General features: G+C 47.4%; 2 protein-coding genes and 1 non-coding gene across 3 annotated transcripts; 2 read left to right on the top strand and 1 right to left on the bottom strand.

Moving 5' to 3' along the window:
- Window positions 1-34: 34 nt before the first annotated feature.
- On the bottom strand, window positions 35-115 carry GLRG_13234. The gene has a single exon. It is a non-coding gene; the product is annotated as a tRNA-Thr (tRNA).
- A 6,496-nt stretch (window positions 116-6,611) lies between these two features.
- GLRG_09510 (uncharacterized protein) lies at window positions 6,612-6,899 on the top strand (the record flags this gene model as incomplete). The annotated part of the gene is made up of 1 exon (XM_008100195.1): window positions 6,612-6,899. One exon carries the CDS (start codon window positions 6,612-6,614, stop codon window positions 6,897-6,899), a length of 288 nt encoding a protein of 95 aa, XP_008098386.1.
- A 10,333-nt stretch (window positions 6,900-17,232) lies between these two features.
- GLRG_09511 (short-chain dehydrogenase/reductase family Oxidoreductase) lies at window positions 17,233-19,033 on the top strand (the record flags this gene model as incomplete). The annotated part of the gene is made up of 3 exons (XM_008100196.1): window positions 17,233-17,305; window positions 17,993-18,497; window positions 18,568-19,033. 3 exons carry the CDS (start codon window positions 17,233-17,235, stop codon window positions 19,031-19,033), a joined length of 1,044 nt encoding a protein of 347 aa, XP_008098387.1.
- Between the last annotated feature and the right edge of the window lie 7,839 nt (window positions 19,034-26,872).

Genomic DNA, 26,872 nt, shown 5'->3' on the forward strand with positions numbered 1-26,872 from the left:
ATGATCCCTTTACTGGGGGGGTGAAAGGGAAGATTGCCTCGTGGCGGAATCGAACCGCCGATCTTCTCATGACACTAGATACTAGTGAGACGCTATACCACTTAGCCAACAAGGCTTGTAACACCGTGAGTCAGTACTACCTAAGGATCCAGACCGCGGCAACGGTAAGTGGTCCGCAAGTCCTGTTTGAGCGAAACTCCGTACAGAGATGGGCTTCCTGAACCTATTAATCGTAAGACGCATTGAAGTACTACATCATCTTATGTGCTAAATGCGGTTCATTGGGGGTTTGAAATGTATGTGAAACAGACAAAGGGTTTCTGCTTTCCTGAGGAGGACGTCGTACAATGAGAACAAAGAAGATTGGTTTATTTTTGTCAAGACCATTCCGAGCCACTGGTGGAAGAGATGTCTTGATAAACCTATGATTTTTAGCACCGGTGTTCTATTTCTAAGAATAGAGGGTTCCTGGCTATGTTTGTGGTATCACGTTAACACGTTCATCAATCTCTGAATTAGGAAACCAAGTTAAGTATCTGATACTAGCAACGAACTGAAGCCATCAATGTTCCTGATCCTTTCATCTACATGCACTAATACTTTGCAAACCCTGAAGCCACCTTCTCCTTATTATCCCATGGAGGCCTTGTCGTTGCCGTGCCATGATGCTTAGTGTATGATAGAAGTTTTCAGATCAATGCATTGGAAAGGGAGCACCGATGACAGGGACGGGACTTGGAATGCCATCAAGGTCCCGTTGTCCTATAATGCATTCAAGTGGAACATTAAGCTAGTTTCATGGCTCCAACGATGCCTGGGCCAGAACTGCTGGTCAGAACAATCCACATATTCTACAAGCAGAACCATGATTGAGACCGTCGGGCGAATTCTCGCTACTTAAGAATGACCTTTGTCGATCTGCTCTGTCCGGGAAAGTATATTTGGTAATAGAGGCCAGAGTCCTTCTTATCCCCGTTAGACTACTACGGAGAATGCAGTACTGGACCAGGCGCATTGTGATGCGCTATGAATAGATGCTGTCTTGCTGTCGACTCCAGCCGCAACGGGGCATCTTCTAGCCTTGTTCTTCTGTACTTTATGCCCACCCATGTGGAACTCCAGCGGTCGTTATTCTAGATGCCATGCTACTCTTGTACAAAATGCACCCCATTGACAATAATACTCCCCTCACCAGACCAGCCCAATGCTGTACAACTGTAAACTTTTGAGCATTCTTGACTATTCTGCAACAAAAGGAATTAGTCACAATATTGCCGGTTGCCAACGAGCGAATCACTCGTGCTGCTGGGGTCTTGAGAGGGCCGCTGCCTCACAACCCAGTGCAAGGCCCTCAGCTGGGATGTATTCGCCTGATATCACAAGTCGGCTGTGAATATGCAGCTTGGAAAACCCTTCTCCAGTTCATCTTACCCACAGCAAAGGTTGTTGGTCAAGCACGTACTGGAAGCATTGTACGAGCGTCTCGGTAGTCGTCCGTAGTTACATGTAATTTAGGTCAAGGCTTGGCCATATCGGACGGGGATATATCCTCAGCCTCGAGGACTGAGTCAACGTCGTCCCCAGTCTGGAACATTTACCCATGAAAATTTAGTCGCGGCGCAAGAGCCTTTCTTCGCCGATGTCCGTGTTAGAGAAATATCACGAGTTTCGGGGATTCCTTGAGCGAGATATTTGACGATGGCTTGTTTCAAGTCGATTGGTTATTGCCGGGAGCCCTGCCTACCCCAAATCTTCACTAAGAAAACACAAACAGCATTCTTTTGTATCGCCATCGGCTCGAACAGACCTCTCGTTATACCATCGCGCCCAGGATCAACCACTTTCTCACAGCATTGCTCTGGCAGCCTGCCGTAAAGGGGTCGGTCCAGACTCACCGGGCGAAGTCGACCTAGGTTCTGACACTCAGCCCATATAAGCAAGGGTTACCCTGTCCTCCGACACACGCCTGCACGGCATATCCTACCAAGGCGCAGCGACGGCGTTTTAGTCGCATTCAGGCAGAGAGAGGTGGGCCGTTCTCAAGAACAAGTGGCAGAACGGCTAAGAACCACGTGCAGACAGGTATCGTAAGGCCGCTGAATGTTCGGCCTTCGCGAGTCGCGGGGTGTTTTTTTTTTTTTCCAACACTTTCCCCCCATTTTCTTAGGACAGAGTACAACGATGCGCATTACGGAACCCGAAAACATGGTGTCCAGAAACGATTGACCTCCGAAGCTCCTTAAGTTGTTGGTCCGTCGGTCATCTCTCGCAGGGCAGAGAGGGCCGTCCGGATGGTACAGAGATGTGGAAGGGTATCAACAAGCGACAAATCGTGTGATCAGGGAATCCGCATGCCTATTGGAAGGGCCTAGAGTCTAGACTACTAGTAGATTCCAAAACGGGCACACCGTTTCTCATCATTGGCTGCAAGTTTCGTCGGGGCACACGTGGGGTTGGGACTGTCGCATCCGGCACTGATAGGACTTTTGCTAAGCCTCCGCAAGACCGGTAGGGTGACTGGAGTTTCTGTTTAAGACGAAAAGACCCTGACAGGTTGTCAAACAAGACTATATGGCAAAGCCGCCCGACGCATATACGTATAGGTAGCAATGACCTTCTGGTGGGCACTCTGCACGGTGGTTCTCCGGCCATGAGCGGTACGTGTTGTATGATTCCGGCCTCCCCCTCCACCTGGACATGAGGGCGGGCCTAGAGGGGCCCGGAAAGCGAGAGGGGCATCAAATGAATCCACGGTGATGCATTGGGACAAGTGCTCCGGTAGTTAGACGCATCACGCTACCTATAACCTATTACGTCCATTATCGGTAGCGACCGGAACGTAATAAGCTCCCGTTCGCCTGATTGGCTGGGGAGACCAAGCCCTATCGTGAGGGTTGCATTGGTACTTTGCCCTTTTATCGAACGATATCCCGGAGGCTAACCTACACTCAACCGGGCCTGCACTGCTAAAGATGATGGCGGAGCTGGGTCCGGGTCGGCAGGGCTATAGAGAAAAGATGGGAGGGCACTCCGTCGAGAAGGGGCCAATGACTAGCACCCTGGCCGGCGCCGTACTCCCTACCATAGTAGTACGCACAAGAATCACAAGCACTCAATGTGAAACCGAAATCGCCTATTCCAGGATACCGTGGCTCTTAGGACAGCTCAGCATCTGGCCAATGCCCACCCTTCCGATCAACGACCAGGACAGGCTCGTGAGCCACAATGGCGACATGGCGACGAAAGGTCCGGGGCGGCGTCTAGCTCGCTTAGAATGCTACCCTGAGCGAGAGCCCACGCTCATTCAGCCGCTGCCGCATCTATGCGCGGGCGGGTCATGGGCTGAATGCTGCGACGAGACAAACGTTTGCGCGAGTCGGGTGTCAATGGCCATGCCCCGCTGGCATGTTGACCATGGTCCAGACCTTTTTTTAACTCCCGCTGCTATCATACAGTATAGGGAGTTTCCGAGAATAGAGTTGCTATAGACCAGGAGGCGGACTTCCCGATAATCACTGCTTTCTACGTAGTCTCCTCGTGCCGTCCTGAACCCACGTTATCATCTGGGCGAGCGAGCGAGCGAGCGAGCGGAACGTGACAGGGCTAGGAACGTTGTTCTAAAGTCCAGCAGACCTTTCTTTCTATTCGGGTAACGATTTCCCACCTAGGGCCAGGGATGCCTAGATATGCTCCTGGCCGTACATGGTGTTGCCGCCTTACGAGAACAAAACAATTGTGAAAACCGCTCACTGGGGAAATGAAGCAGAGGGGGTTGGAGATGGTCGGACCGAGGTATCTCGGGTAGACAGAATACATGGAGCTAGCAGCCCCATGATATGACGATAACGAAACGAGGTGATATCGACAAGGCCACTTTATGATAACAGCATGTCTGTCATTTTTCTTGAGGTCTGTCAGGTTTCAGCACCAGATAGAAGGTCATCTATCAAAAACGGGCTGACAATCCCTTGTACTTGGGACCGTGGAGCTTTGCGCGGTAGAGCTCTGAGGGAGTGTTGGAATGCAGCATGGCATCCCGGAGTCGGCGGAAATGAAGACAGACGGACACGAGACGAGGATATCCTCCAATCCATCTGTACAGTCATAGAAACCCACTCGTCCCATATGACCCGTCCTATACGAGAGAATGTGAAGACACGCATGTTGGACGGTACATGCACGCAGTTGCCGGGATCAGTCCGTGGTCATCCGTCAGTCAGTATGTAGCAGGCAGAGCGAAGGGCAATGATCACCCAAGAAGCTCGTATTAGCGTCGAGGCATCTCGATCTCTTGCGCCCAAACCGCAGAGTCGAAAACGCCAGCCTGCATGGATTGAATCTTTTCCTCCTCCTCCTCCTCCTCCACCACAATCTCGATTACGAGTGAGTTGGTGTTGATTTTTTTGAACGAGGGTGCCGGTGATGGATTGTATGAAAGGCTACTCTCATCATCATCATCCTGAGGTAGTAGCAAATAAAGCATCCGAAACGAAGCCACATAACCTCACCACGACTCTCACAGTCGCAGTGACTGGGGCGCCTGGGAAAGGAACGAAAAAAAGGAGTTACCGATGGGTGTGTGGGGTTTTGTGTCCCCAAGGACGGGATCGTAGGCGGCCAGAGGACCAAGTCGAATTCACTGGAGATGCAGCCCTAGAGGGGCATCCGTCAAACACCACGGCACTCGGATGCGTTAGTTTGGGTTAGGTTATCTTCCAACCAGGCTAAAAGTAGCAAGCGTTGCCTTGTTGCGTACACGTCAAAAACAATGCACACAAGAAGCTAGGTATCATAAGAGTATGCTGATTGCTTCTGGCGATGATGGGTTCCATCCGAACGATAATAGAGCACGTATGTAGGTCGTGTTTCTGAAACGCAATCAATCTGTTCTCGGATCCTATTAATAGCGATTGGTCCCGGGAAGCCCTGCTGGATGGGAAATGGACGGGCAAAGCAAAAGCGCATCCCAGCCCCCCTAGCAACGAGAGTGGGCATCACGGCCCAGCAAAGGCGGAGTCAAGGGACTGAAGCTAAAGTCAAAGCCAGCACCAGAGATGGAGAGAGAGAGAGAGCCAAACAAATCTTTCTCTTTCCAGAGAAGCACAGAGGAGCCCCCTCGAGAGGGTCCTGGGTCTGCCCCTGGACGTCGCAGAGCCCTCATCCCTCCAGATAACGGACGCAACGGATTTGAGCGAACAGGGCACCTGGGCGCCGTCAATTAAGGTGGTCTTAGTAATTATGCGACTCCTGGGCTCGTGTGCAGGTTCTGGAACTTCTGCGAGGACGGAATCAAACCAAGTAAAGTGCCCCCGCATTGCCGGTCCCGTCCTTGGGGCTGGGCGAGAGAGAAACATAGCTACCTAGCTAGAAAGACCTAAGACACGCAGTGAGAGAGAATTACCTAGGTAGGGTTTTCTGGTAGCGTGAAAGAAGAGTGGACTGGAACGTCTTTGTTCCTCGGCCATCTCAAACTCCACATAGAACATCAGAGACCCCCCGGCAAGCCAAAAAGGAAAAAGAAAAGAAAAAAGGGTCCACACAACCGCGGGCAAGTTGGGTGCCGATGCCGGTGCTGGCGCTGTTGCTGGTGCCAACGCCAGACCAGACTCCCAGTCCCTGAGAAGAAGAAGTAGAATGCGAGGAAGAAGGTGCCACAAGGATGGATATGAAGGCCGTATCCACAATCAAGGGGACCGTGAAATCTCCACAGTCCTCGGTCCAGCCAAACGCCCGTCCCCCCCTACCCAAATCTCTCTCCCAGAGCCATGGGGAGCTGTGGAACAACCCAGAAAGGGGATGGCCATGGAGTAATATGTACATCACTGCGAAACCTTGTAGGGCAAGGTACATGCGCCTTACGAATATACAGGCACCGCAGCAGCTTTGCAACGACGAGGGGGGAGGGTCAAAGGGGGGGGGGGGGGGGGGGGGTTTCGGTGGACGATGGCGATGGGAGTGTATGCTGTGTAACTGTAGGACCAGACAGAGACCATGACATGTATGTTATTTGTTCCTTCTATTGGCTTTTTTTGGTCAGTCCAGTCCAGCCCAGTCCAGTCCAGTCCCCTTGCCCTGGCTTGCCTTGTCTTGCCCTTCCCGTCGATGCCGTGGAATGAGATAAAGACCCTTTGGGATCCCCTCCATGCTTTCTGCTCTCTCATCAGTGTCTGACTGACTTTCTCGTGCATCTGACTTGTCTGGAACATCTTGTTGCATCCTCAAACCTCTCCTCCCTCGAACTTGTCGCCCCTTTGAGACGGTTTCCACCACCATTTCTCACTTGCAGAACTACAAAACAAAGAACCCTCCCGGAAGTCATTATTTCATATAACCGCCTGCTAGCCAGAGAGAGAGGGCGAAAAAAAAAAAAAAAGGTTTACAAATATCACCAGAAACCAGAAATACAAATCCAACCACCACCATCCCCCTCTACAGCCATAAGTACTCTGCGCCTTGTCGAACAACCTAGGCCAGATACATCCCGACTGGCTTCTTTACTTTGACGATTCTAGACATCGTCGACTGCCGAAAAGAGAGAGAGAAAAAAGAAAACACCACCCGAACAACAACCAGAAACATCCTTCACCACGGCTTCTCCAGCGATCGCCACCATGGGTTCCCCGAGTGGACCCCTCCGCCCCCGAGCGTCGTCAAACTTTATGGGCCTCCGCGCCACCGGATTCCCTCCGTCGATGACGCCGCAGGAGAAGCACCTCTTCTCTGACCGCGTCAACTCGGCGACGACGCGGCTCTCGAGCACCATGGCCGCCAGCGAAACCCCCGAGGGCTACATCTTCGTCGTCTACTTCCACAAGACCAGCGCCGCCGATGCCCTCGCCGCACTGCGGGCCGCGGACATCCGAGTCAGAGGCCACGAAATCCAATTTTCCTGGCACTGAACTCTCCGTCTCTCTCTCTCTCTTTAGTCCCTCTCCCTTTTCTCCCTCTCTCTCTCTCTCTCGCTCTCTCTCTCTCTCTCTCTCTCTCTCTCTCTCTCTCGCTGTCTCCCCGCCCGCCCGTCCGCCCGTCCGTCCGTCATCTGCCGAAAGCCTGCTTACGATTCATCGCTGCTCCGGCCTGGGGCTGGACTGGACTGGACTTGGCCAGACTCTACTCTTGCGGGCATTGTGGCCTGTTTATCGACTCGTCACCTGCTCTCTTCCACATCCGATATGCACGCCTTGCGTCCCGCGGCCGGTCAGAGTCGCTGCCGTGTCGGTTTGGAATGGCTTGAGGGTTGATCCTTTCTCTTTTCTCTCCCGTCTCGTCGTCATCCCTTACTTCTGCACAGCCAGCCAGACAACAGGAAAAGGGTGACGAGTTTCCATCGAATGTCCTCTTGCACCACCCTCCCCCCTCCCTCACCCCCCCAACCAGCCTCCAATTCCCCGTCCGACCGCACCGGGATAAGTCCTTCAACGATCTATCATCCACCACACACCCCCTTACCAATCCTCGGCGATCTGCAGGTCTAGGCCGTCCTAGACCACGCGGCCCCCTGAAATCCCGTCCCAATTTCCAAGAGCAATCGTCGATTCTGCCCCCACTGGATAAACTTGCTACTACACCCCGGCGCACCTTATCTCCGTTCCGTCGAAGCAGCGTAGAGGTATCACAAGGCAAAAGTCGACAGAGCACCGTTGCATCCATATACCAAACCCACGCGCATCAAGCAAGGCACTTCGGTTCTGCAGTGGAATATACTGCCGAGTTCCGCTTGCGTCGTACCGTCCATCCTCCGCCCGTCCTTTGCCGCATGGGCCGGCCGGAAACACAAACGGGAGTTTTGGGAGGGATTTGCAAAACAAGGAGGGGACGAGAGGATCAAGACGAAGATGAGGTGGAGCGTGAAAACAATGGGATCTGTGGCTATTCAAGTCATCGCCACTCCGGCCGGCTGTAGTCGCCGATGTATTGAATTCCAACGCCCCTGTTCGTCAGGGCAGCATCTCTGGCACTTCGGGACCCTGACCAAAGGGTGCATTTTGGTCGGCGATCGGAGCCGATGGGGTTCCGCGGGAAAATTAAGAGCAAAAATCAAGGGCACACCCACACTACCTGGAATGAGACGCGCCCACGCAATCGTCATCGGGCTTCCGCGTCTCGGCGGCCCTCCCCCCCCCCCCCCCCCCACCGGGAGTGGCCAGGAGGGAACATTTGCATAGGAGGAGGAACATATGGTTGGAATTTGCAACTGCAGCAAATCCGATAAACCATCAACAATAACATTCCCAGGGTCAACCGGGTCTCCACATTGCAAATCTCCATTCCAGTTGCAAATCTCCTCCCAAAAGCAGGGAGCCGCCCTGGACCGCAAGCCTTCGAGCGCAACAACAAGACAACACCTGCGCCAGCCCGTACCAGAAACACGACAGGTCACCCTTGTATACGGACATCGGCTGGCAGACGGTCCCGGTCATGTTTGACGTTGATTACCGGCACGTGGGGGAAGCATGGAGTTGAGGAGGGGGGGGACGGACGCACGTTGCCGTTACGTTGCGTCTCTTCGGCTGCTTTGGAGGAACCAATCCGGGATGTGGAGGCCAATGAAGTGAAAATGAAAAGGAAAAAATAAAAAAGGAGAAAAGAAGCGGCCGGCGGCGGGCATCGCGTGACAATGCCCTCGTTCAGTTCTCCCAGTACATACATAGCCTGGCCAAACCAAAAGAAAATGAACTCTACCAACCAGGCACCTCCAGCCATTGTCCCGTAGCTTCCGGAACACCGTCTCTGTCGAGTTGTCCCGTCGCCGTTTTTGGAGTCGTTGCATCCTCTTCTCTCTCTTTCCTCCCTTTTCTCCCGCGTCTTCGAACCATTCCGTTTTCGTACCGGGCAGTTGACCATATGTAACAAGAGACAGATGGCCCTCCGCCTCAGTACGCTCATTTTGGCTTTGAGTGGACTCCCCTCCCCCCTCCCCCAATGCAGGTCAGCTATTGCCTGGTCATCTCACACGGAACCGGTTCCGGAACTAGTGGCTGCGTTCGCTATTGGTTGTGCGGGAGAGGTGTGATAGCTCACGGCTAGACAGGCGGGAAAGAGACGGCTAACCATAGACGGTCGAGGTGACCAGTCATTGATTTGACTGTTTCGTCACCTTCAGCTTGGCCGTTCTTAGTCGGAGAAATCAGATCATGAGTTCAACAAAGCAACAATCTCAGTCATCCGGACCACGAGTCCCTCCAGCCCCCGCGAAGCCGCTGCGTCCCATCACATGCGTCGAATGACCAATGTCCGAGCCTCTCCTCGGGTCAAACTTCCTCTGTCGTCGATCGGAAGGGGGACGACTCGATGCCAGAGGCTAAATTACGTGCTGCACACCCGCGCACTCTAAACGGGCCGATTGCTTGTCCCCGTCAAGGGAAATGGCTGTTCAAAAAAAAAAATGAAACAGGGGACACTCTGCTACCCGTCACGCGCTCGGGACTTTTCCTCGTGCAGATTCGCCCCCCTAAAGAACTTTAAAGGACCCGAGAGGGATTCAGAGTATTCCAGACCGCCCGGCGACCTGGACAGGGACTTGGCGCGGGCTTGGCGCGGCGTGTTAAGCTCGCTCCTCTCTCGAATGTCTCCTGTCCTGACCACCTCGACGGGCCCTGGGTTCTCTTGTAGAGGCTCCCTGACGGTCGAAGCAAGTCGCCCTTCTTCCGGGACCCCGTGGTTCTACTCCGTCCCCCGTCCCCCATGAGCCACGGATGAAGGTTGGGAACCCTGACGTCGGTGCATGGCCATCACGCCACTGCCCCGACCCCGAAAGCAGAAAAAGCTTCAGGTCGATTCCATCGTGGCTTGGATGAACCAAGCGCGTGGTATGGGTGCTGACTTTGCCTTGGCGCCTGCGTCGTTCTTTTGATACTGTTGGTATACGGTAGGTATGCTCCGGGGGAGGTGGTCACGTGATATTTATGTGACACACCGCCTCCCTCAGCAGTATCTACCTTACTACTAGTATACTACCTAAAAGTCTGGATTTACTTTATAACTAACTAATATAATAAGTAACTACTATATTCTATATTATAATTTGTTATGTAATCTATAGGATATCCCTCTTAGTAATTAACTAATACTAATTAGTATATAATTAATTACTAGATTACTACTATAATAGATTAGTAAGGTTTTTATGTAAAGTAGAGAGGATTAACTAGCCTATTAGTAAATAATCCTTTATAAATTTAACTATTATTATTATTATAACTTTCTTTACTTCCTTACTTTATCTTAACTAAATCTATATTAATAATAAGTAAAAAGGAAAAAGGTAAAAAGCTACTACTAGTAATAATAGGGCTATTAAGTTAATAAATAATAAATATTTATTCCCCTTTATATCTTCTAATATTATTATTATTACTATCTTACCTCTTATAACCTCTCCCTCTTCTACCTGCTTTTATTTACTATATTAATTTAATAATATAAAGTAACTATATAAACTTTAATCTTAATAAGTTAGACGCCTGTAAAGTTAGATTATATATAATATATATAATTACTATATAGTTAGACGCTAACCTCTATAGCTACTGCCTTCTTGCTGCCTTTTAGTTAGATTTTATAGATTAGACTATTACTACTTTTAACGCTATAGGCACTAAGGTACTGTTAATATTTTATAATTACCTTATTAATAATAAATTCTTTATTAATTTAGTAAAAGGAAGGATTACACCTAAATTAGTAGACCTTTTTAATACTAATTTCTATATATAGACTAGAGAAGATATTACTTTTACCTACTATAAGTAGCCTATTTTTAACTTATAAATAAAAAACCCTAAATTTATTAATAATATTACTAGTTAGTATATTTTACCTAAGAAAAGGTTAATAATTAAATAGGCCTTATTTACTGCTTTTTTAATATTATTATAAATAGTAGCTAATATTACTTTATAAAGATAACTAACCTTATTTACCTTAACTTATCTATTAGTAGTAGATTATTACTAGCTAAAGTAGGAGTAAAAAGGTATAACTTTACTTTTATAATAAGATAAAATCTACTAGGCACTTACTAACTTAAACCTAGTACTTAGAGGTAATATAGGCACTTTATTTATTAACACCTTATTATATAATCTAAGAACCTCTTACCTTACTTATTACCTTACTTTTTACCTTACTTATTACCTTAATTATTAATCTTATTATAGCTAGTATAGTAAGTAATTAGGTAGTTAGCCTATTATAATAAATAAAGTAAATCCTTAGTAAGATATACTATTTAACTTATTAAGTAACTATAAGCCTACTACTAACTTACTACCTTAAAGCACTATATAGAGATTTTAGTTATAGGGCTATAATAAATTATAATAACGTTAGCTACTATATAAGCCTAACTTTATTTTTATTTTTTTCTTATAACCTTACTTATATTAGCTAACTAACCTTATAAAGCTACTAACTAATAAAATAAAGTATAGTAGTAAGCTATATAACATTTTTAATCTAAAGTTAAGTATCTTTTAGGATAATTATAGTAAGGTTAGGATTAAGTAGCACTAGCTTAGCCTTACCTTCTTAATTATACTAAAAGGTAAGGTATTTTAGTTTTATATTAATTATATCTATAGTAATAGTATTTATAATTTTAATAAAATAGTTAACTAAATTTATAACTACTTTAAGACGTAGGAATAAATATAGACTTACTTATCTAAATAGTAAGAAATAACACTTCCTTAAGTTATATATAATAACCCTATAATAACTAAGATCTAAGCCCTTAAGGAGCTTATCTTAAAGCTAGCCTTTATTTAATAGGCTCTCCCCTTATTATACTAAAATAATAAGGTGTTAAGAAGTTAGTTACTAAATACCTACTTTAGGGTTCCTAAGTGTGACCTTTATCTATACGCTCTAGCTATAATATTAAAAGAAGTATATAGCTAATTATAGTTATCTATTAGTACTACTATAAGGCGCCCCTACTATAGCTAGTACCTTACTAAATTCTTATCTTTATTACTTAATAATTAATATTAAGTAGACTATACTTACTAAGGCTAAGGCTGTTATTAATAGTTTAGTAATAACTATAGTAGTAGTAATTTTTATAATAGTAATAATAATAATAATAGCTATAATACTAAAAAGTGCTATATTTACCATAAGCCTAGCTACTAGTTAATAAAGTATACTACTAATAAAAGATATAAAGCGTATTAGTAATTTAAAGGTAACTATTATATTAAAGATACCTTACTAACTATATATAACACCTTTTTTACTAGCTATAAAGGCACTTATCTATAGGAAGAAGAAAATAAAGATAGTAATAATAATAAGGATCTTTAGTAATATCTTTAAGGGGCCTACTTTATTATTAGTAATAATAAAGAATAAGATAATAGTATATTTTATACCTTAACTACGTTTTTTAGAAGTACTAAGGTAGATAGTAAGGCACTTACTACTAGCCTTACTAACTAAGCTATTTATTACTAATTAATAAAAATTAACCCTAATAGTACCTCTACTAAGTTACTTAGTACCTTTCTACTAGATTATTACTTATTAGCTACTTTTTAAGGTATTTTACTAGATATAGGCGTAGTAAGTTATTTAACTATAGGCTACTTATAAGCTATTATACTATAGTAAATTTAACTATCTATAACTATTAACACTATAGCTATAGGTAAAGTAAAAATTAGATTTAGTAATAGTAATACTATTACTTTATAAGGCACTATTATAGTAAAGACTCCTTTTAGGTATATTACTTTTTATATAATGCTTACTAATACACCTTTCTTACTTTACTTAGCTAATATAAATTAGCTATTAATTTAATTTTAATAACCTTATAAATACTTTTTAATAAGGTAAACTTATAGTACTAGTTATATAAAAATAAGGCTACTTATAAATACTACTTAGCCTACTTAAGTAAAGCCTTATAAGTTATTACCTAACTAATATTAAGCTATACTACTTTTATTAATAGTTTAGCTATTTATTAATTTACTAGCTATATAAGATCCTTTATAAGGCTAGCTATAAGGTTAAAATAAAAGTAATTAAACACTTAATAAAGTACTATTATTATTACTAGATCTATAGAAAGGCTCTTTTTTAATTCTAATTTACTTTATATAATAACTATTTATTTAATTATAAAGTTATTATTAATATTATATACCTTAATAGTAACTTTATACTTTATATTATTAATACTACTACTACCTTTAACGTAGCCTACTTCCTTTATAATATTTTAGTAAAAACTATATAGGAGGCACTTTATTACTACTAGATTAATATCTACTAAGGGCCTCTAGATTAGATTATTACTAATATAGGATAAAACTTTATTTTAACTAAATTTTTATATAAAGCCTATATAATAGGCGTTAAGGTTAAGATTATACCTATTAAAGCTTATTATAGCGTTAGGAAGGTTAAGAGATACTATACTATACTTTAATAAGTATATAAGATAATTTATAGGGAGTGCCTATCTATTAACTATAAATCTACACTTTAAAGTGTAGCTAAAGTAGTTAATAATACTACTAGCCTAAATAGCCTTATACTTACCTTACTAGTATTTAGTACTTACCCCTAAATAACTACTAACTTTACTTTTTTACTTAAGATAATCTAATATATAACTACTATTTAAAAAGTAACTAAGAATCTTTATAAATATAACATAATATAGTAAATTAATAAGGCTTTTACTGCCTGTAACAGCCTAGATACCTTTATAATAAAAAATCTACCTTTAGGTAGTAATGTTTACGTTTAGTATAAAAAAAAAGGTTAGTTAGCCTATATAAGTTACTTACTACTTAAGGTAAAGACTTTACTATTAATATTAATAGCCCTTACGTTTTCTAATTTATATTAGTTAAGCTATATTATATAGTAGATAATAAAAAAAAAGGCTTAGCTAAGTAATATCCTTTATTTATCCTAAATAATAATAGTAGTTATAGTAATAAGCCTACTAAAGATACTATTATTATTATAACTAGTTTAAGGTAGTAGCTATATACTAATAATCTTACTATTATATAACCTTAATAAGCTAGAAAAATCCTTATAAGATATACTTTACTATAAGAGACTAACGTACCTTATACTACCTTCCTCTTAGTAAAAGAAGAAGCCTATTAAACCCTTATAATCTAACTATATAAAAAGGGCGTTATTATAGCGCCTAGTAAGCTATTTAAGTAATTAGTAACTACTAAGATTAACAGCCTTATTATATAAGGTGTTTTTAAATTTACTATAATTAACTAACTTTAACCTTATAAGTAAATTTTTAAATTATAAATTATAAATAAGGTAAAAGGCACTAATAAGAAGCTTTATAAGAAATTATAACTAGTTATTTAAGGCTATACTAATAATAGTAAAAAGGCTATTTTTACTTAGTTACTTACTATCTAGTAGGCTAGCTAGTAGCTTATTCTTATACTAGCCTTTTTCCTTCTTACTAATAGTAAAGTTATATAGCTATATAATATTATATAGGCTTATATCTAATCTGCTTCTTACTTTAACTATACTATTTACACTAAACTCCTAGCCTAAATCTATTATAAGTACCTTAATAATACTATTATAAAGGTTATTAAGCCTCTATATAGAATTACTAAGGTAGGTATATACTAGTAGGCTACTTATAACTATTATTATAAGGAGAATCTCTAGATAGTCTTTACTATATATAACTTCTGCTTTTTCTTATTATTTAGTAAAAATCTATACTTTATACTTATTAGTATGTAAATAGATAATACTATTAGCCTAATAGACCTTTTATTTTTTAACTAAAAGAATAAGGAACTAACTAAAGTAAAATTTACTATAAAGGATAAGTTATTCCTTACTATTAACTAACTACTTACTTTTAATAGTAAGATTATTATAGTTATATTTACTATAAACACTTCTATTATACTTTACTAAAAAAGGTAAGAGGTAAAGCTATAATTAATTAACATAAAGTTACTTATAGCCTACTAAGATTTTATCTAGTAATAGGTATAAGGAGTATATATTACCTCTATTTACTAGCCTAAAGCGTATTATAATCTTTTTATTATAGCCTAATATAAGGAGCTAGATAATAAGGTAATTAAAGACCTTAACTATTAACTATAATAGTAAATAAGCTTACTTAACTATAGTTTATAATTTATTCCTTTAGATCTTATATTAGCTAAGCTATTTATATTTATAAATAGATTATTTACTAATAATTATAATATAACTTTATAGTTAGGATTTATTATCCTTTTTATAAATAAAGAAGTTAATAATAACTAAGCTAAGTTTTTTTTTTATAGTAACGTCCTTTATTTCTTATTTATAAAGTCTAAATAAGTTACCTAAAGCGTCTTAGTATCTAAAGTGTATAAAATAGTTATAAGCGTTAATATAGCTTACGCCTTATTTATAACTATTATAATAGTTACTTAGAAGCTTAATATCTTATTAATCTTAACTATTACCTATATAGACTTATATTTACTTTATAAATATCTAGTTAAGCTAAGAACTACTAAGGAGAAACGTCTTATAATTAATATTATATTATTAAGATAGTCTTATAAGTAATATAAGCTTTATAAAGTCTAATAGATTACTAGATCTAATAATCTAGCTAATAGATTTATAAAGGTATCCCTAAATTAAGCACTTAAGGGCCTAGTTATAAATAATAAAGCTAAGATATATATAGAGGGTTAGGTTATATAAATATAATAAATTATAATAGGTATATAGTAAAAAATAAATTATAAGTTATATAACTAACTAGACTATAATAGTAGTAGTTAAATCTAACTAATATAAGAATATACCTTTAATAGCTATAGCTAAAAAGAAACGCCCCTAAATAAGTTAGTATAAGCCTATACTATCTATAAGAAAAATAAAAGATATAGGAATATATAGTATATAACTATAAGAAGTATAATACTTTTAGAGTTTTAATTTTATTATGTTTTTAGGCCTTTTAAGGCTAATCTAGATAGCTAGGGCACTAGTAACTTTTACTATAAAAGAAAAGTTACTAGTGTTAGTATATAGTAGGTATGCTCTAGGGGAGGTAGTTATATAATATTTATATAATATACTACCTCCCTTAGTAGTATCTACCTTACTACTAGTATACTACCTAAAAGTCTAGATTTACTTTATAACTAACTAATATAATAAGTAACTACTATATTCTATATTACGATTTGTTACGTGATCTATGGGATATCCCTCTTAGTGATTAACTAACAGATATATAAATCTTGTGAAACCTATCCTCTCTCCCCTACCGTTACTAACGATGGCAACTCCGCGATCCTATCGAGGAAACGTGATGCGGATGTATGTATGCCAGCCTAAAAGAAAGAAAAAGAAAAAAAAAAGAAAAAGAAAAAAGGCTGTGTGATGCGACCGGCTTACACCCCGCAGTCCCAAAGCGGCGACGCTGCGGAACGACACACCGGCTTACATGTCTTCCTCTCCAACCGGCATGGCGTGTTTTCGCGGCCCTCATCGTTTGACCAAGGACGCCTCGCGAGACTCAACATTCAGCCCTAATACCGGCCAGCCGACCAATCACCCGTCCACAACAGGCTTACCGTACCGTCGCCCAAAGGGGCATAACACGTGGAGTACAGGGCGGCCTACACTCGTGACAGCCTCATCCGTGCGTTCCACGACTAGCTCACCAATCCGCTTGCCATGTGCAGCGATCTGGCCTTGCCGGTTCGGCGAGTAAGACGGGCATCCTCGAGAGGAAGCAAGTCTGTATTCGTGGAGATGGGGCATCAGAGGAGACGGGCAAACTTGCGTCGCCGGCGGCGCAACCTGACGCCCGCGGAATGGGCTGCAATGCCAGCAGTCATCACAGACGAGATGGCATACCACCGCAAAGGCAGGCCTTTTTCCGCTGAAGAAACCCTGATCGATATAAAAACAGTTGTTGTTCGCCGGTGGAACGCGTATGTGGTTCCGGATACTCGGTGGAACAACAACCTCAACATCGCGGCCTTGAACTATCGTCTGGCCAACAGCAATCCCAACAAGGACGTGTCCGCATATCAGCCAACTTGACCGGGAATCTCGCGGCCTCAAGGCTCTCATCATACTAATTCTTCATACAGCTCACACTTTCCATTTCGAGCGTGACCTCACGACTGCCGACTCGAGCCCCCCTTTGTTCCAGTCCAGTTCGCCCACATTCGTCCGTCACCGTAATCAAACATGCCGGTCCTCTTCGTCTACGAGAAGGACCTCGTGGACCCGAGGCCTCAGATTCCTTCACTCGAGGGAAGAAGTCATCTTCGTCACTGGTGGTAGGTCCCCTTTGTCTCAGTTGTTACCTCGCTTTTCTTGGTACATGTATCCCCCCCGAGGCCCAGTCGCCCATCGCATTCTTCGCACCAGGACAGGTATGCTCGCCAGTCGCCCAGTGTCTGTCGTTACGTTGAGAGGACATCGGACGCGATCAGCAAGTCTTTGGTACATCGCAAACACCCCGAGTTCCCTTTTCAAGAGCAGTTACAGTGTTGGATGGGTTGATCAAGAGAGATATCGACTCGGAATCTGGACCTCTTGGGCGCCGCTTCACCAATCAATCCTTTCATGGCACTTTACATCAAGCATCCACCTGTCGACGGACAATGGATCAAAGTTGGACAAACCCTCACAGACTGTTGCCGCAAAGAATCACCACTAAAGGAGCTGCTGGTATAGACCCAGAGGCCCCTAGCGGTGCCGCAATTGCTCCACGCCGAGTTGAAGAAGCTCGTGTTCCCCGGGTCCGGACCATCCCGCTCCCATATCTACAAGCGCGTCTCACAAATAGGCCAAGGAAACAATTTGCATTTATATAAGTTGGATATGTCTGACACCACTGGCCGACACCTCGCATGTATACCCCTCGTTGCCACTGCATACTTGAGACCGTCATCTATAGCCACCAGAAATGAGAACCAGAGCTGACGAATCCCGCCCCCCAAAGGCACAGCAGGCCTAGGCAAGGCCACGATCCTCGCCCTCCTCGCCCACAACCCTTTGCACGTCTACTTCTCCGGCCGCTCCCTCGCCGCCACCGAAGCCCTCATAGCCTCCGTCACCGCCTCCTCGTCCTCGCCGCCGCCGCCCCTGACCTTTGTCCAGATGGACCTCGCCTCCCTCGCGACCATCAAGCCCGCCCTCGCCGCCTCCTTCGCCCACGACCGCCTCGACGTGCTCATCAACAACGCCGGCATCATGGCCGGCCCCGCCGGCCTCAGCGCCGACGGCTACGAGATCCAGTTCGCCACCAACCACCTCGGCCACGCCATGCTCGTCCGCGCCCTGCTCCCCGTCCTGCGCCGCGCCGCCGCCCTCCCCGGCTCCGACGTCCGCGTCGTGAACCTCACCTCCGTCGGCTACCAGGGCCACCCCTCCGACGGCATCTCCTTCGCGACGCTGCGAACCACCCAGGCCGGGCCGCCGATCCTGGGGCAGTGGACTCGCTACGGGTGGGATTTTTTTTTTTTTTTACCGCGTGCTCCCTCCCCCCCTTTCTCACTCCTGTACTCAAGCATGAAGGCGCGCCCAGTCTCTAATCGGCGTCAATAATGTGATGGCAACGGACAGAGAGAATAAGGATACCAGCCGACAAGCTAGCATGTCTCCCCTCCCTCGCAGACAGAGCAAACTCGCCAACATGCTCTTCACCCGCGAGCTCGCCCGACTGCACCCGTCCATCACCGCCGTCGCCGTCCACCCGGGCACCGTCGGCACGGGTCTCGTCGCGAAGCAGGGCCTCCTCAACCGCCTCCTCGTCCACGTGCCCAACAAGATGGCCGGCGCGCCCATCCTCACGCCGGAGCGCGGGTGCTGGAGCCAGGTCTGGGCCGCCACCGCCGCCGCCAGGGGGGACCTCGTCAGCGGCGGCTTCTACTTGCCGGTCGGCAGGCTGGCCGACAACAAGCTGGACCGGTTCGCGACGGACGACGAGCTGGCGGGCGAGCTGTGGCGGTGGACGGAGGGCGTCTTGGCCGGGCTTGACTGAGGGGAGGGAGAGTGTTTTGGAACCCCAGCCATTTCTAATGTGACGTTCCAAGTCTTATATATTTAGAGCGGTTCAAGCAATCTCTAATGGCTCCTGTAACGCAGTAAAGATGAAAACTCAATGAGTTGGACGTTTCGCAATTGTCACGTCAGCGGCCCGGAAATTCGCCTACCCCCTCGCCCGACCTTCCGGGGGGGGGGGGAGCCGGAGGGCCTCCGGCACCAGCGCACCGGCGCCGGCGTACTACCATCATCATCATCATCGTAATTCGGCCCCTCCCCTCCCGCCGGCACGTATCCTTGGCGGGTCTCACTATATTGCAGAAAACCAATATGAAGGAGACTCAACCGCCGATTCCTCATCGACGTCTCATCGGCGCGCCTTCGCATGCCCCTCCAATGTCACCTCGGCACCATGTGCATCATCCCGCGACGCGAACCGCCGCTACGGCCAATCACCGCTTGGCCACACCACGACCATGCGTGATGAACCACGCATATCCCACCGTCAGATCCACCGGTCAATGTGCCGTGAGCGGCGCCTAACATCGTCCTCCTCCCCCTCCTGCTCTTTTGACAGGTGTTGAAAGAGTCGAGGCTCACGTCTAGCCTACCCCCAACTTGGACTCACCACCGATCCAAGTCGTCGCCGCCGCCGCCGCCGCCGCCGCCGCCGACATTTCTGCCGACGTCACGGCAAAGAGGGATGAATGGCTTGAGACGCACGCGCCCTTCCACATTCCCAATCCCTCAAGGCTTGCTGGTCGAACAGGGTCAATTTGCGGCTGACGGCGTGGTTGACTGAAAGGGGGGGGAGGGACGGGGGGCATTTGTGAAGAAGACCTGTAACTTGAATTTTACCCCGCGAAAAAGAAAGAAAAAGAAAAGAAGAAAGATACCAACAGCCGGCAACACGCGAACCGCGCCGCCCACCGCGTTGATTCGACTCATCCAGGGAAATTTGGTAAACAATACCTACGGCAAAGGAGTAGGTAATATCCAACCTCGCCCCCCCTGCCCCTGTGCCGTACCCCCCGCACTTGCATGAACTGCTGCGCGTGGGCTGTAATATGCCACCCTTTCGCCCTGTCCTACGGACTCGTAGTAAGCCAAATGCTGTAGCACTCGCGCATCATCTGATGTATGTCGTCTGTACTCTTCTTTGCAAGCCCGTCTAGGAAGACTAGCGCGGAATGTGGCCCTGAGAGTTCATGGTCAAGATGACGATGCAAGACAGGACCGCAGACACGCAACCACTGTTGGCCCCCGTGACAAGGGAGGCCAAATTCCAGCGCAGACCGTCGTCCTGGGTTGCTTGCCCCAAACGAGGGGGGGACAATAAGCAGTTGAGGGGCGACTGTCTCGGTGAATGTTGTCGCCTCGACTATTACGTCCTGGGTTTCCAACATGTGCCAGCGAGTAGAGGGCTAGAACGTGTCGTCCCCCCTCCCCTCCCCCTTGCAACCCCAGAGAAGGGAAGAAAAGGTCTGTATCTGTAACGCCATCCCCATCCATGTATGTCATGCTCTCTCGCGTGCAGGCGGCTGGCCCGCGCTGCTGGATGACCGCCCCAGGGTGGCGGCCTAAGTAGGTGCAGATGCCGGAGATTGGGCTGGTCCAGCGCCGTGCGGAAGCGAGATAACATCGCCCCTGTTCGCGCGCCGGGGCAAAGGGTGTGACGTGGGACTATAGTATAGTTGGCCGCATCGGGGAACGGCACGACTGCAGAGCCAGAGGCAATCCGCCAACGACGCCGAGCGGGTTGCCTGATGTAATAACAAAGCCGTTACATGTCCCGGAGTCTCTGGGGACTCTTCTGACCAGTTTAGGGTGTGGAGAGGACTTCATTTTGGGCTCGTTTTACCCAGATTGTCTGACGTCAGGGATCCCACTACCCAAGGCTTTTTTGGTGGTTTCGAAGAATTGAACCGCGTGCCGTTGATCGTTCCGAGGAGGTGGCAACGTCTTTTCTTGTTCCTAAAGCCGGACAGGGCGAAGCAGGTACGAGTACACAGCGTGGAGTTCATGCCGGGACCGGTGATGGGATGGCGCTGGAAGTCTCGTCCCACAATGCACGGTGATGGTGTGTTTGTTTGCCTTCGAGCTGGGGCCGGTGGCGGGCGGGAGACAAGAACCATCAGTCCGTCATTCCATCGCAGCCATGTGCGCAGTCCCAACCGTGTCGACTCTCGTTGCTTTTTTGCCGTCCTCAGTCGATATGATCCATCAACGACTCGCCCCCGTCCGCCGGCAAGCTCTGATTGTTCGTTAACCGTGAATTATCCCTCGTTTTCCCCATGGGTCGTCTAGGCATGCTCTGATTAATACTGAAGCAAGATGACGGAAACTTTACATCACAAAGACCATCGGACCAAAACAGAAACCTTCTGATGACTGGGTACGGCCCGGCTTATTCAGCGTTGTCATCAGATGAACTGTGGCCGAGCTCCTTTTGCTGACGTCCCAGTCAATCAAGCTGCGACACGCTCAATCTGCGGCGGCTATGCTGGGCTATCTGGACCTAGGCCGCTAACTATCATGCAGTGCCCGGGGACTAGGTATGAACGTCCGGGGGATAGGCGGGGATGCGAGTAAACTCTGATCCTGTTTCAATCTTTGGCATTCGTCATTAATGAGACATGGCATCGCTCTGTTGTCAAAGCCCTCGCATCCACGTGTCCAATGCAACGTTGGTCACAATGGGGAATCACGCTTAATCTCGATGGTGGAAAGCCAGTAGGGTCGGCCAAAGGGGGGTTTCTTGGTCTTTCACAGAATACCAATCCGTCGTGCACCACCGAAATAGCCAGGGCACTCTGGCTTCCGTAATTAAGGTTGATCCTGGGCTAGGATCGCCATGGAATCCGGCAGGCAGAAAACTTTGCTGCCCGAATAAACAGTAGCTATCCTGTCTCTTCGGGTTGGCAACGTAGACTGGGGAGGGGGGGCTTTCTGCGTGCGTGTTGTGTGCAAGTTCTATCCTGTAAACATGCCTCTTCGCTCGCTTCACTTGCCAGATGAAGGGTTACCTCCCCTTCGTCAAAACCCACCGTAAGCTTTGTGTGCGTTTCCATCCAACTGGTTTAGAGCTTGGGTTTGAGTGATCGCCGCTTCAAACGGAAAAGCGTCAGGACCAGGGATTTGATTGGGCGTAGAAGCTGACGGCTAATCCGGAGGGATGAGCCGGGGGAAGAGAGTTTTGTGTGAATATTGAGTTAGTTGCCCCTCATCGAATCTTGGTCTTGGGAGGGGGGGGGGGGGCGTGCGAAGAAAAGATTGTCGCTGTCCTGCTCCCGACAGACCGGCATCAACCAGTTAGTTGGTTGGTTAGCCAGGGACGAGTGGGAAAGCCTCAAGTGATCGCCGTCCACCCGATGAAACCAATAATCAATCACTCCAGGGCAACCGGTGAGTAAAGCTGTGGATCTCCATGGATCGTGAAGTTGACAGCGAGTGCGCTGACGGATGAAGACAAAGATTATACCTACAGACATGGGTCAATCTGGGCTTCCCTGAGGGAGATTGTTCAAAGACATATCCAGGCAACGACACGTGCTGCCGCAGTCGAGTGCCATCAAGTAAGTCAATGGCCCTATAATCTCAGGTCACTCACCGTGGCTCAGCACGAACGAGCAGTCGATGACTGGAAGCCAGGGTTAGATAAGAGAAGCCCATTCCACTCCGTACTCAGTCATGAGGAAATTGCTCGACTTGGAGTAGAGTAAACCCGGCCAGCCCACCCCCACAAGGAAACACGCGGGGAGGAAGTTGCATGGCAACACGGGGGATGCGCAGAATAGGCGCAGGCCCCAAGTAAGGTATGCTGCCAACGGAATTGGGCCAAACCGACGGGGCAAGTGCTACAATAGAGAAAGACACTGGGCATTTGCCACGGTCGTCTAGACCCATCATGAAAGGGCTACGGCAGGTGAGCCTGAGAGATGGGCACGGCGCTTTCCGTGTTATATCACACGACCTTGCTGTCCACAAATGATGATAGCCAGAAGCCAGCCGCAAAAAGTGAAGCTCGAAATAGGGGAGGGGGAGGCGGGTTGTAGGTATAGATCAGGGGGCTAAGGGGGCATCGGGCACTAGACATGGACGCATCTTGAATTCCGGATGGCGCGGCCGAGACGAGACACACCTTCACCAGAGCAGCCGGTATCCTCGGGCGGCTTGAGGCTGAACCAAATGACCACCAGACACGGTTGGCGAGATTGTGAAAGCGGTGAGCGGGCGCGCCCCTGTTGTAAGCCAGGCGAGACTCAAGAAAGGGGTCCAAGGGACAGGACAGACAGGGCTTTGTCCATCGCCACGCCTTTCCCTGCAGAGGTTGAGATAGACGAGACGGGCAGAAGGCGGACCCGGTCGAAAAGTCGATGTGCAACTTTGCATGGACTCGAACTGGTGATGGCCAACAACAAAACTCGGACCATGGCTATTGAGAGCCTTCGGACCGTTGTAGGGGTGCTTTGCAAGACTCTGCTAACCATCTAGTGCAACGGTCGACGCGATGTTTAGGCGGGCGGTGGGACAGATTGGTACAGTGAGTCCCTAGATAGCCAGCCTATCGGGAATTTTGCAGACACGCCCTCTGTCTCTGTGTGTGTTGGGGGGGGGGGGGGGGATGAGCGCATTGGCGCTTATCAAATCATTCAATCGAGTCGTTACTTCTCAAGTCTCTTGTAATAACCAGGGACCTGGCCTAATGCAACAAGCATAATGGTACGGATGCAAGCGAATGTGTGTATCGGTGCCGTACAAAAGCAATCTGGTGGGGGGCAGAGCGGCAGGACGGAGACATGCAGCGAAGGAGCGGGAGACAGCCAGCTCCCGCTGATGAGAGAGCGGCACCCCAGTCTTTAGCTCGCGATTCGTTGCGGATGCCGCCGCAGGAGAGGCGGCTGGCGTTGGTGTTGAGACGAGGTTGATTCGGCAGCGATGAGTTGCGTCCGTTTGGCGCATTTGCTGGTTCTGAACAAGGAATAAGTGACGGACGGGAGGAAGCTCGAGGAGCCTCGAGGAGCCGACAGATGAGACAGGGTTTGTTGGGGTTGCGTGGCGGATGCGAGCTCGCCTAGCAATGGGAGGAGCTGTTTTGTCCCACGATGACGATGACGGCAAGCGAAAGCGGTGCTTTTCTCCAGACCAGACCAGACCAGACCAGGCCTCGCCTCAGATCAAACACTTGTGGTGGTGGAGATGACGATGGCGGCGACTAAGGTGGCAGAAAGGGGTCGTTTGGGGCGGTGTCGATCAAGAGGCGGCATGTCGACAATGTGGCGGCAGAGACGGATGGTGTCTGTCATTGTCATCCGTCACAGGGGAAGGGTATGCCTGCCTGCCTGACTGACTGTCTTGGACGACCATGTTTTCTTTCTGTTTGTCTCGGCTTGGTCGACTTTTTTTTTTTTTTTTTTTTTTTTTTTGGTTTTTTATGGTTGGTTTTTGGTTTGGGGTTGGTGTGAGACGCATAGTTTGTTTTGAGGAGAGTTTCTTCTTCGCGCCGAGTGCCGGACGGAAGGAGGGAAAGAGCGGCAGATGTGGGAGATGTGCCGTGATGACGATGAAGACGAAGATGACGCCGGAAGGAGCATCCGGGTTCGGGCTGCCTTGCTCTTGCTCTTGCTCCTGCTCCTGCTCTGGCAGTGGCTCTGGTAGTGGCTCTGGCTAGGTGTGCCTAAGCTTACCCGCGCTCGGCCGAGCAAGGCAGGTGCGCGAAGCCGCACCTGCACCTGCACCTGCACCTGCACCTACACCTGCACCTGCACTTGACTGCACCTGTACCTGCACCTGCACCTGCAGGCTGCTCCTGTTGCTGTCAGGCGGACTCTCAAGGTACGTACTGTGTTACGTGGACTGATCCATCATGGCTCGCCGTTGCCGTCCATGTTACCGTTCATCGCGTGTTCGAGCTTGGACAGCTGACTAAGTCAAGGAAAGGACGTGCTTGATTTGCGCGGCAGTTGCCCTCTTTCTCTCTTTCTCTGGCTGCTCTGGAAAAGAGGGAGAAGGAGGAGGAGGGAGGAGGGACAGAAGCAAGGAAGGGTGGGAGGGAGTCAAGAAACGATAGGGAGAAAGAAGGACGACTTCTGGCCCTTTGCTTCCCCTTCCGTCCTCTCGCCCATGCATCCTGTCATTGCATTACATTGCATTGCGCTGCACGCACGCACTGGCCATTGGGCATTGCGCGACGCTCCTGCATTTTGGTTTGATCCGGTCTGGACGTTTGCTTTTCCCCCCTCAGATTGCGCAGAAACACTGTGGGTATTTCCGGCTAGGTATAGCTAAGGTACGGATAGGTAGGTAGGTACTCCACCGCCCCCTTGCCTCTCTTCTCCCCACTAGTGCACAGGTAGTATACCTAGGTACCTAGATACCTAGTTACCGTTGCAGGTGGATTCGTAGGTAGGTACTCTGTACTCTGTACTCTGGTCTACATTGTTCATCGTGTTACAGTAGAGCACCCTTTACCTACCCGTACGGATACAAGACATATATTACCTGATCTGATAACTCTGTTTGTCCGTATCACGGTATGGCGATGGACTTGGGTTGTGATGAATAGATGGGGAGGATACGAAGGGGAGGAGGAGAGCGCCACACCGAATATGACACATGAGGCCCCATTCTCCCCCATTCGTCCACTATTCTGCCATATTAGCACCTCAAATAATAGCCCGTCCATATCCCTTTTTGGAACCGGCTGTTAGTCCCCCTGCGCGGACCGCTACGACCTCCCTTAGCACACCAACAGACGCCAATACCATAGCACCAAACACCGACACCAACACCAACACCAACGGCTACCCAAACGGCCTTTCCCCCCCTCCCCCTTGGCTCGCTGCATCCCGCCGTCCATCTCCCACCCAGTAGCCCCACTTCACCAGCCAGGACCGGGATCCGGTCCCTTGCATCGCGCGTTCAGACTAGACCAAAGATGGACAAGTCCAGGAACAGGGTTGCAGGGGGGACTCGGAGAGCTACAGGCGAGGATGCACCGCGCATGGGGCCCCTTTCTCCCTAGTGTGGTGTCTAGCCGGGGCCAATCCCGCTCCTCCTCTTCCTCTTTTTTGCTCCTAGTCTCATCCTCTGATTCCCCTCGAGCCAATCAAGACCTCGCGAGCCCCCGCCTCCACGCTCTTCTGTCCCCCCTCCCCGTCCCCGTCCTAGGTATCTATCTGGTGAGTCGTTGAGACAACCTATCGTTAAGGTGCTCAGCAATTCGCCGTAGCTTGGTCCGAGTGTTTCCTCATTACCTGCAATCCTGCATGTCTCTGAGCCCCTGGGACCGACGCCCTTTCTCGACTGCCCATCGTCATTTTGTTATCGTGTCGTCGTCGCTGCTGTCAATCTCATCGTCGGGGTCGATGGTGTCTTGCAAGTCTCCTTACTGCATCTCTTAACACTGTCACCGTCACTCTCACCCTCACCCTCACGCTCAGTCTTACTCTTACTCTTGCTCTTACTCTTACTATGACCCTTACTACCCAACTCACTCTCCGCATTTCTCTCTCCCTCTCCCTCTCTCTCCCCAACTGTCTGTCTGTCACTTACTCTCAATATATATCTACTGCCAATCGCCGAGTTTCGGCGCTTTCGCATTGTCATAGAATAAACCCAGATTCATCATCATCATAGCATTAATTAGGTGCTGCAGGCACAGACACCGGCGCCCATGCTCACTCACGCCGGCACTAACCTTCACATCAAATCAATCAATCAATCACACCTCCCTCACCTCATCCTCCAATTGCCACCCCATCCTGCTCTATGGCCTTTGGGCCATTCGTCCCGCTGTATAGGTCGCTCGTCTGTCGACCTCCCCTGGTTTCCCCCC

The sequence above is a fragment of the Colletotrichum graminicola genome (genome assembly GCF_000149035.1).
Source record: "Colletotrichum graminicola M1.001 genomic scaffold supercont1.49, whole genome shotgun sequence".
Lineage (NCBI taxonomy): Eukaryota > Fungi > Ascomycota > Sordariomycetes > Glomerellales > Glomerellaceae > Colletotrichum > Colletotrichum graminicola.